This window comes from Brassica rapa, chromosome A02, assembly GCF_000309985.2.
Source record: "Brassica rapa cultivar Chiifu-401-42 chromosome A02, CAAS_Brap_v3.01, whole genome shotgun sequence".
In the NCBI taxonomy this organism is placed as follows: Eukaryota; Viridiplantae; Streptophyta; class Magnoliopsida; order Brassicales; family Brassicaceae; genus Brassica; species Brassica rapa.
Genome location: NC_024796.2, coordinates 9,424,032 through 9,435,278, shown reverse-complemented (window position 1 = coordinate 9,435,278; position 11,247 = coordinate 9,424,032). Strand labels below are relative to the sequence as shown.

General features: G+C 33.3%; 1 protein-coding gene and 1 long non-coding RNA gene across 3 annotated transcripts; one reads left to right on the top strand and one right to left on the bottom strand.

Moving 5' to 3' along the window:
* Positions 1-3,377: 3,377 nt before the first annotated feature.
* Positions 3,378-5,451, top strand: LOC103872746. 2 transcript variants are annotated; one of them, XR_004454737.1, is made up of 5 exons: positions 3,378-4,045; positions 4,239-4,555; positions 4,769-4,834; positions 4,942-5,153; positions 5,249-5,451. It is a non-coding gene; the product is annotated as an uncharacterized LOC103872746 (long non-coding RNA). The 2 variants fall into 2 exon arrangements; XR_004454738.1 differs by having other exon boundaries at positions 3,782-4,045; positions 4,273-4,555.
* A 2,154-nt stretch (positions 5,452-7,605) lies between these two features.
* On the bottom strand, positions 7,606-11,010 carry LOC103852358 (glycerophosphodiester phosphodiesterase GDPDL3). The gene is given in 9 exon segments (XM_009129262.3): positions 7,606-8,049; positions 8,113-8,599; positions 8,692-8,834; positions 8,980-9,264; positions 9,362-9,400; positions 9,480-10,097; positions 10,200-10,395; positions 10,398-10,501; positions 10,677-11,010. Coding segments are annotated over 9 exon segments (2,250 nt in total). The 5' UTR covers positions 10,780-11,010; the 3' UTR covers positions 7,606-7,774.
* Between the last annotated feature and the right edge of the window lie 237 nt (positions 11,011-11,247).

Here is an 11,247-nt window from a genome sequence, read left to right as displayed (position 1 = left end):
ACAGTCAAATTGATATGTTAAATAAATCACTTGTAGTTTGATAATTATATACAAATAGAACATTTTCTAGTTTATTTGTTTGTAGAAAGGAAAATTCCATAAAAATGCTACAACTAAATCTTGTTAAGCTTTTTTAATATCCAAATTTTTTTGGTACTCACTTTAATACTTCAACTAGTTATTTTACTCATTTTAATATACAAACTTCTAAAACTATATCATTTTAATGCCCAAAATTTATTTATTTTAATCAAAAAAATAATAAGTTCAAATGAAATTTAAAAAATCTCTAAAATCTAAAGAAAAATCTTTTAAATTCCCACTTTTAGTTAAAATTATAGGAAAGAAAGTAACTAAATTATGGAGAAAATTTTTAATTTAGAAAAATTTTGTTTTGAAGGAAAAACTATTTTTTTTTCTATTTCCGAAAATAAACTAAATTTTATATTTACAACTTATAACTTTTATTTCAAAATTTAAGATTATCTAAAATTTACTTACTTTTATTTCTAATACTTTCTATATGAGTCTGTTTACGTTGCTGACAAAAAAAAAAGTTTTGTGAATTTTAGAGAATTTTTAAAATTATTTGAAGCTTAATCGTTTTTTAATTTAAATAAGCATAGTTTGGGTATTAAAATCAGCACCATATAAAAATTTTGTGTATTAAAATGTGTAAAATAATTAGTTGAGGTATTAAAGTGGATACCAAAAAATTTTAGGTGTTAAGAAGCTTAACACAATTTAGTTGGTGTAATTTTATAGAATTTTTCCTTTATAGAACAGTCCATTTAGTTGATTAGGTATATCAGTACATCTATGTTTTCAAATACTAAATACACATGTTTCATAGGTTTTGATATGCTATGTGTTTTCCTTTTATATGGACCACAATTTACTTTATACACGAAATTATTCTATCACTCGCAACACTTAATTAACAAAGAAAAATTTAATTTAAACTTAAAATAGATTTATTTTGGACACAACTATGATTAACCATGTTTTTAATTTTTCATAAATTTTATTAATTATATATACTCAATTATTAACTTCAAATTTATTTATTATATTTTTATAATCAGCTAAAATATTCTGAATTATATTTATATAAAAACTTGTTAACGTGTTAACATGTTAAGTTTAGTTTATATAAATTATTTTTATAAATTTAATATGTTAATTTTATAATTATAAGTTAATATATTCCACAGATTCCATATTTTTAATAATATTTGTTGTTCTTAAGCTGATTCTCCTATTTTTGTGATTATGTTCGGTATCAACTTAAGAACTACATCGAAGATTTCTCGACGGCGCAACTACCGAAAAAACGAGCTGAATTTTGATAAGTCCAGTATTATTGAATAGAATTAGGGGGTCAAGCAACAGTTCATTAATGGTGGAGTAAACATGTGAATCAATATTTTTTTTTTAAAGATGAAGAATCATGCGATGGATTGAATTGGGAAGAACAATAACTTGTGGTATATGTTCCATTCTATTTATAGTTACAATACAATATGATATACTTCTTCCCCTCCTTTTTTGCAAATTGTATCTCCTTCTTTGCCCCCTGATTCTTCTCCTGCACTATTACATCAGTTCCACTGTTTTGTCTTCCAACACTATCGCCACTCATCATTTCCTCACCTCCTCTCCGTCTCTTCTTCTCCTCCAACTTTTGTGGTGATTTCTTTTCCTATTTCGTCAACTCCGACGACAACTACATCAACTCTTATGCTAATTGTATTACCTCATACACTTCATGATTTTTCTCTTTCACTACTTCAACAGCTCTACCTCTGGATACTGCATTGCAAATGTACTATTTGTTTTTTATTCTAGTTAGAAAGCATAGAATAGAAATGTGAATCTACAGTAAATAAATATGTGTTTTGCTGTGTTAGTGTATCATTCATTACTATAAATCGATTGATTTATATTTATTGATTAAAATTAATCATTTACAAATGAAAACATATTAAGATTATATTATTGAAAATTAATAATGATCAATGTGAAGTTGAATATCGTTAACTAACCAAACAAATACTATAATATTCAGATAAAGAGTGTGTTATTATTCTATTTATCAAACAATATAGAGCATGATACAACATTTCTCCTCCTCCTCCGCCTCTTCCCCTTCTTTCTCTTCTTCCTCCTCCTTTTCCGTCGCATAGGGTCATCACATCTAACTTTTTCTTAATTTTGAAACAATTAACATTGTGATGTTGATATGAATCGGGTTTTCCATACTATTTATTTACTAGATATAGTATAAGATAATACGTTAATTATACTTGACAAGTCAAATACACTGGCACGCGTGAGAATGGAGTTTCATGCCAATTATTGAGCCAAATTAACACATTTTCCAATAACATCTTTACGTAGATAGATACTTAATTTTTCATTCCCTTTTGTATATATCACAAATTCACCCTTCTGTTTAGTTCATTACTAAAAGGTCATCTGAGAGGGACTTGTTGTGGGTAAGAGCATAAATGCATCTGAGAGGCACTTGTGGTTGTGGGCAGTATGTGCCGTCTTAAACTTTTAAAAGCTATAAACATATTTTTTTTAACAATTTTGGAAGTATATATTATATATTAACTTCTAATTTTTTTTGCAAGATCCAAACTAATTTTTCATCTGCTTAGGTTCATGATCGGTCCTAATCTTATGTTATATCTTAGTTTTGGGGGTATATAATCCGGATTTAGAAAGCCTGACCCAATTCAACCCAAGAAACAAGTTCGGTTCGACTTCAGTTCTGTGCAATAACCCGCACGGTTTCTAATCTGATGAGATTCACTTACTGGTTTGGATGGGTAAAAGTTCGGAACTGAGCTGATTACCTGATAATGCATATATCATCATGTGTGGTAGGACATATTCTCTCTATTTCAGTTTAGTTGTCGTTGAAGAGTAAAATTTTCGTTGCAAAATAAGCGTCGTTTTGAAATTCTATGCAAAATTTAATATATTTTGCAGTTTATTTTTCGATTGGTTGAAATATGGTTAGATTTATAGGTAATGATATTTTCATTTTGGAAATATGCAGAATTAAGTATTTTATTAATTTATGTGCATAAATCTAAAATGACAATTAAATGAAACAGAGAGAATAACTTTTATGTCCCGTATATCCGAAGAAACCCGGCCTAGAGTATAAAGCAAAAAGACTAATATCTTTGCGTCAAAACTTGACAAACCGTGTGAAAGAAAACTATGCGGAACCCATTGTCAATATGCGCACATCGTAACTTTCTCTCTTTTTATTATTTCTATAAATAAACGATTCAATCAATTGTAACATACATCTCCTCTCCAACTTTATAAAAGTTCGCTCGAAATTCTCTATATAAAATCTTATTTTTATTTAATATTTTCGATAATCACAATACTAAAAGCACAATATGGTGAGCAGAGAGTGTGCCACCTCATCGAAAATAATCAGCCAATAAGAATATTTCATTTCGGGTCTGGGCTTCAGTTTTGTTTCGAATGGGCTTTGATATGTCTTCGGCTCTGGGCTTCGTGTTCGTTTAGAATTGGCACATCAGCAGATGTGAGCCCCACTTTATATTGATTTGGTTTGGTATCTAACTAATGTTGTTTGTTTAATTTGAGTTTTATTTTTCTACGGTTTAATTTTTTTCCCGTACGGTTCTCTTAATGTCGTTGGTTCTCTTACGGTTTTAGGGTTACGTTTTTTTGACTCTTCTTCACCCTCGCCGTTCCTCAAAACTCGGTCTGTAAACCCAAAGTTTTCTTTTTACAACTCTTAACTTCCCCTAACGTAGATTCAACGTATTCTACTTAATTCCCCATTAATCCAGTAATAATGTAAACCTCTCTGTTTCCTTCATTTGATCTATAAATTGGAGAGGATTCCGGGTGGGATGAATCTTCACAATCACTTTCGATTCATCTTCCATATCAAGCATACAAAGATCCTTTGATAAAGTCGTCCACAGATGCTTTGAAGAGGCAGATGACTAACTATATGCTTCAGGACGATTAAAATCATCAGAAGGTACAAACTTTTTAAAAAACAACGAGATTCGGTTCTTTACACTTTAATTCAATCTCATATTCCTTATTAATCTTTTGATGACTCCATCTACAGGGAGCTCGATCGTTTTTCTTTTCATTGGATTTGCAGCATTTTGTTTTAGTATCTTTCTGTTTTTTTTCCTCAGTTATGTTAGATATGTTTATTGATTCAGAGTTTGGTCTGATTCTACGCTTCTGGTTCGATAGATGAGCAAAAAAATGAGTCAGAACCATTGATTTGATCGAGCAGAGGCAGAGCGTCTGAAGCTTTGATGCATCATCGAGAAAAATCTTTTGAGTCTTAGAGAGTTTCAGGGGAACAGATTTAGGATGATAAAGGCAAGCCAAACCTAGCCAAATTCTACGGTGATATGTCTTCGTTTCTTTGAAATTTTAATTTCTTACGTGGACGACTGTGACCTATTCTCAACTTATGATTTGCGGTTACAGCTACAGAAGCAATACGAGCTCATAAGCAACGTATTTTCAGGTATGGTTTTTCTGAGATTCCAACCCACAAACTACCTTGGTTTCTTGATCCATACTCTAGATCTTATATTCTGCAATCTTTCAGTCAATCGTCTGTTATTTTATGGATTGTTAGAGCCTGTGATTTTGATTTTTCCATAGTATTGTGTTGTCTACAGCTTTGTGCAAATTATCTATATATATGATTTATTGGAGATTGATATTTTTGGCCCAGCGTGATACACATTTAAGGAAGTGACAGAGTCATCGAGTCAGTCATGGAATATGCTGCCAAAGAAAAGTAAAGAAATACCTTTTTGTACTTGCTCATACCCAATATTTTTTACAGTTCTGTATTATATTTATCTTTTGATGTTGTTGGATAATAAGGTTTTTAATCCTTGATAGCTGTGGGATGCTGTACCGTTACTGCAAAGCTATGGGAGAAGGGCTCCATCAGGAGGACAGGGTGTTGAGGAAGGCCGTAGAGAAAACAAAAAAGAGGGTGATGAAGTAACAGAGAATCTCCTGGACATTGACCCGCTAGAAAACATGGTTAGACTTAGAGATGATGTTTTCAAGTGTAGAAGAATAAAGAAAGAAAAACTTCAAAGGATAAGGTAAAACCCAATCTTTACATTTTTTCATCTACTTTCGTTTGATGAAAACTTGATCCATAGGTTTATTTGTTTGAATATATTTGAATTAATGGCAGGAGGAGTTGACGACCAAAGTGGACCACCAAGACCACCAATATTGTTGATGAGAAGGTCGATATGTTTGCCATTGGTGTATTGGTTCTATAAGTCATAACTAGGGGTGTTCAATCCGGATATCGGTTCGGTTTCGGTTTGGTTTTTTTCGGTTTTCGGTATTTCGGTTAGTAAAATATAACTACCATTCTAAATCCATATTTACTTCGGTTCGGTTCGGTTTATATACCGTCGGTTTTCGGTTTATTCGGTTTTATACCAAAAAACATAATTATTTTGTTTGAGATCATATTATATGAATTTTAGAGTCATATTGTCAACACAGTCATTTATTAAAAATATATTACATGTTCAAATAAATAAACAAAAAAGTAAAAATGCTTCTACCATCAAATAAAATAATCAAATCTATAACTAAAATCAAAGCTTGAAATTTTGAAAATAAAAATATGAAAAACAACAGAAACATGAAAGAAATTTTTTTCCACTCTTCCATATTTAGTGTTCATTAAAGTCATGCTTTTTCAATTAAATTTTTTCATTAATTATTGTCCATTAAATTTATAATCTTCATATTAATTTAGTGAAGACTAAAATAAATCAAAAATAAAAAAAAAAGACTTAGAAAATAAGATGTCTGAATTGCGATGTATTGTTATTTAGTTATAGTTCAAGTGTTTTACAAATTAAGTTTTTATTACTATAAAATTATAGTAATAGTTATTAACACAAATTTAACTTATGTAACAAATAGATTTTCATGTATTGTTATAAAATAGATACATACTTACATGTTTCTACTTTTAATCGGTTTTGTTCGGTTTATTCGGTTTAGTCGGTTATATACCAAACCATATCCAAATCCTACGGTTTTTATAAAATTATATCCATTCGGTTTATATGGTATATACCAAAACCAAACCATATTGTCTATTTCGGTTCGGTTCGGTTCGGTACGGTTCGGTTTTACCATATTGAACAGCCCTAGTCATAACCAGTCGTAGAGTTGTTGATACAACAGAAGCCATGTCAGGGGTGGTTGTGAATGCGTGCTATTTTCAGGATCACACAGCCCCCTCATACCTCAACGAACTCATCCGCCACGGGCAACTCCTAATGGAGTGAGTAGAAACAATCAAATAAAACTTAAATGTCTGGTAACTAATGTGCTTATGCCTTGCCTTAGTCCCCCTTGATTGAGTTTTGCTTCTTAAGATTCTCAATTGGTTGCTTCTTTTATTTCAGTCAACCAAACGGTGAATATCACCTAGATGTGTCTCTATGTTGTTCTACTGATTTTTGTTTAGGCTCAAACCTCGGAGCAGTTGTCAATATTCTACAAAGTTCATGTAGTTTTAATCTAAGCATAAAATTAAACCCCAGTAGACAAAGAAACTCTCAGATTAAAAAGCGTTAAATATATGGACCTTATTAGCAACAAGCTCTGCTTCCTTATGATCCTCTACACTCTGTTTTTTTTAAATGTTTTTTTTTTGTAAACTAATTTTTTTTTAATTGTTCGTTCATCTTAGGAAAAATATAAATTTATTTTTGCTTTGTACATGGTTAAGTATAAATCATTGTTTCAATTATGAATTCTAGAGACATTATCATTAATGAAACTCTCGGGCTAATAGTGTTTCCCACGGTTAACTCACGTTAATTCTAGAGACATAAACAAGTACTAACCCAAAAAGAGTTTAATAAGATATTGTCATTGCCTTTGATTACGCACGGTTAACTCACGTTACAAAGAGAATTTATCAAAATTGTTATCTCAAGTCTATCAACAATCATACTATTATATTTTTTTCCTTCTTTTACTTTGTTTCGCAATTTCCCGACTTCATTTTTAAAACTGTTTCCAAAACAACAACTCAGATATGTTTCTATTCTGACGTTTGTTATATTCTTTTCTACACAATACCCATGACTAATATATCTACACGTGTGTGATGCCTTAAGTTACGTATAAGGATTTGATTAATAAGCATGGTTAAACCTGCTTTAGATCTCCGAACAACAGAACCAATGTGCATAGCAAACATAAGAGCAACCCATAATACACGACTTCAACTAAACAAACAAATCAATCCACAGCACTTGCTATAACATTTTTCAAGTTTTACAACCCATCTAATTGTCAACAATCCCGCGCTTGCGCGGGGCTCCGCCCCTAGTATAAAATTAGAAGTACTAGTATAGGCTTATAGCAATAACTGATAGCATTTTAGGGAGTTAAAGTGAAATTAACGAGGGTGTCCTGAGTTTAGGGATCTATAACTATAAGTTATAGTTGGTTTCTTAAATTTGGTTTTTCTTAATGATGGAATTGATTATTTTTAGAGAAGATACAATCTAATAAAAAGAAATACAAGACAAAATGCAAGACTATAAGATTATCGTTACACACCAAGAAGTTGGCACTACAAACAAACAGAAGGGCAGCCTCAAAGACTTGCGAGTTTGCCAAAGGCTACGAAGGAAAAAGACATTATGAACAGAGAGGAGATGATATCAAAGGTTGATTACAGAAGTAGAAGGGAAGCAAAAACAGAGAGGCGAAGAGATAGAGTGAGTCGAGTTTGTCCGCTAGGCCTATGTGTTTGTGCATTGGTTGACGAGGATGGGGATTTTTCTGTACCCGGAGGTTGTGGAGACTCCGTGACATCATCTTCTGTGAAAACCGGGTACGGAGCTTCTGCTGGAGGTAAGGACCTAGGATTCGCAAGGCTTAAGAGGATACCGGGTTTAATAGGGGACATGTAAGATGGAGTTTCTTTTCTGCCCAAACATTGGTTCCCTGAATAAGAGAAACAAAGTTAGGAATTTGTGAGACATTTCTTAGTAATTTTAGACCACTTACTTTTGTATCTTGAAGCTGTGAGAGGGAACTCGGTGATGGTTCCATTGATACCGGCTCCAGTGATATATGTGTTTATCTCAACAGTTGCATCAGAACAAAAGTCATATGGTTGGGATACAAACTCATTCTGAAACAGTTCCACATAAACCGGAAGTTTAGACTTCCGAAGCCTCTCCACAACATTTGTTTGCCCAGTAACAAATGATCCGACATCTGGAAAGACTGATGATTTTCCAATGACAACAGCATTAGCGAATTTCTTTATGTCTTCAATAGCGGAGTCACTAATATCACGAATGGTTTCTTCAACTTTGTAGACAGTCTCGTACTTGCTCTTCTTCTTGAAGTCAACAAGAACCGAGCTGTGCGTTGACTGAATCATGACCTTCGTTGTGCTTGTTCCGTTGCTGTAGCCGGTTTCCGTGAGTGTATCGAGAACCGCTTTAACCACGTCGAGCCCTTGCTTCTCTCTCAGGTACACTACATACTAAAGGACACAAAAAGTGATTTGGCCATTAGAAGACGTCACATTCTGGTTGTTAAAATCTTGAGTATTAATTAAGAGGTACAAGAACTGACCTCTACACTGATCAAAACACCATAGATAGAAGTGGATTTATTTGCCAAGTGTAGGAATTCAGAGAGCGAGATAATCCTCCCAGAATTTTTCTCATTTGGATTCCTGAACATATTGTATGACCTGTATGGGTTCATAATCGCAGCTGCACAAAAAGATGGAAAAATAGTTATATGACACTCAAGTTTCATAATTCTAACAAGATCATATCAAGTGTAAAGTTGCAAGAAAATAAATATTTTACGTTAAGTAGGAGTAGGAGTAGGAGTAGGCCAAGTGGAGAAACTTACGAGTCAAACTCTGGATCTCAGGCCATGTGAGATTAAAAGTGTATATTCCAGGATCTGAACTAATATCAGGAATAATTGTTGAACGATTTCTAAAAGGACTTTGGATGACCATTGTGCTTTGCGTGAGATCTATCGAACTTGAGCAAAAGGGTTTACCATCGCTTGACATTTTGACTGAGCAATCGATAACATCAGCACCATCTTGGATTGCCTTCTCATATGCCAAGTCTGTACATCCAGGATAGTCCCCACTCGCACCATTTTTAGTTATAACAAGAAAATCCACTGAAACATAAACCATTTGGTTGATGATAAAGTCAACTATAGGTCTCTTTTGTCTACTAGTAAAAAAATAATTATGCAAGGTAATTGTCAAAACTACTCTGTTTTCTAGCGTTTCTGCCAATGTGGGAGAAGCAATCTGAGGAAAATATGAAAATAAGTAATTGCGTTAATCACAATTCTTAGTGTAAAAAATATCTTGAAGAGAATTTGCTTACCAATGGATGTAGATGCAGTTATGGGAAAATCAGAGAGCACACCATCCACAGAAAAATAGCCATTATTCACAAAAGATAGATACTCAGACACTGGATCGAAACTGTAGTTATATGCAATATCAACATCATTTGCAAAACCTGAAACATATAGTTTTAATCCTGCTTTGTGAGCATCTTGAACTAAGGATGTAGGAGGTAGCAAGTACTGCTTGTCATCTAGTGGCAATATGTACGATTTGGGAACAAGAATTCCTGAAGCAAATGTCTTGACATAAGTTAGGTTACTTAAGATAGAACCATATGTTCGCTTTGTTGTCGGCTCGAATTCTTCTTTCCCAAGAAACTGGAACACAAAACTTGGTTCATTACGCCAGAAACGGCCCTTAACTTTGCTAAAGAAATTCAGTTTAGGGGAAGAGATGTAGTCAATGGAAACAGTTCTTGAAGCTGATATCAGAAAACTGCTTATGCTCAGATTATGTTGAGCATAGAATGCATCGTGCTGAATATTTAACCAAAAACTTTCTGGTTTTATCTGCATGGATACATCTTGGACCGTTAAAATCGAGTATCCATTTCCGTCGAATTTTTCTGATCTGGAAAATATTCCTCGGATCACTGCAAACATATGTGAAAACAAAAATGACATTCGTAAGTAGTAACAAGATAAATACAAATTATGTTTTTTACAGAAAGGGCAGTGGAGTCATAAACACTTACAAGAAGCATTCTTGAGATCTCTCAAGGAGAAATCAATGGTGAACCAACCCTGACTAGTGACTCCATTAACCGGGTAAAAGTTTTGGCGATTTGGGAAAAGATCTCCAATATTTGAAGCATTGTTCAATTTTAAATCAGGGAAGCAAATCCCATGTCCATCTTTGGTTAGCTGAACATCACACCATAGAACACTAGAACAGTACCGGCTACACTTGTCTGCTTTGCAAACTTGTAAGCAACACTACTCGAATCTGGGAACAATCCTGAAAACCCACCACGAGCAATCACTAGAGGAGCATCACCTGGTAAGAAACAGAAAAGTAGTCACAAGTTATTTTAAAATAAAAGAGACTGTCCATGATTATCCCAACCTCTTCTACTGCATATATGTTCTAACTTCTCCTGGTTTCTCCTATTTTGTCGGAGATTCATGCGTAAAGAAACTATCAAAGAGATAGAAAGTGAGAGAAGTCTAACCACTGAGTGTCTGCCATGGACTTCTTGAACTTTTAGCATCAATTTGAGCCGCAAACAACTGAATCAGAACAACACTACTGAGTAGAACTGTTGAAGCTCGCATTGTTGGATTACCACCCCGGGAAGTCACTGGTAACTTCTTTGTTCTCACAAGCCACAGATAGAACAATGTTGCCTAAGCATTGGTCCAAATACAGAGAACCAAGAGCTTTTTCTAATAAAATGGCTTTTTAGTTGACTCTGGAAGTCGTCTCCTCCTTCAATATTTTAATAAACACAAATTTTCTTTTTTCTTTTCTTTTTAATATGAATAAGAAAGGAGAAAACCCAAAACAAATGAATCATATTGGTCATTTACCCGATCAGCAGCTATAAAAATAACCTCTGCCCTTCGTTTTAGTTACTTTTTCCAAACCTTTGTTGATATTACATAAAAGCCAGTTCTTCCGGGAAATCTTCACGGTTATATGAGAAGGACGTGTTGGCAAACCTATACCATACTTTCTCCAAAATCGTTTGTCTTTATACGTTTAACTTATCCACCATGGGGAAGCTAAAAGACTAGAAAAAT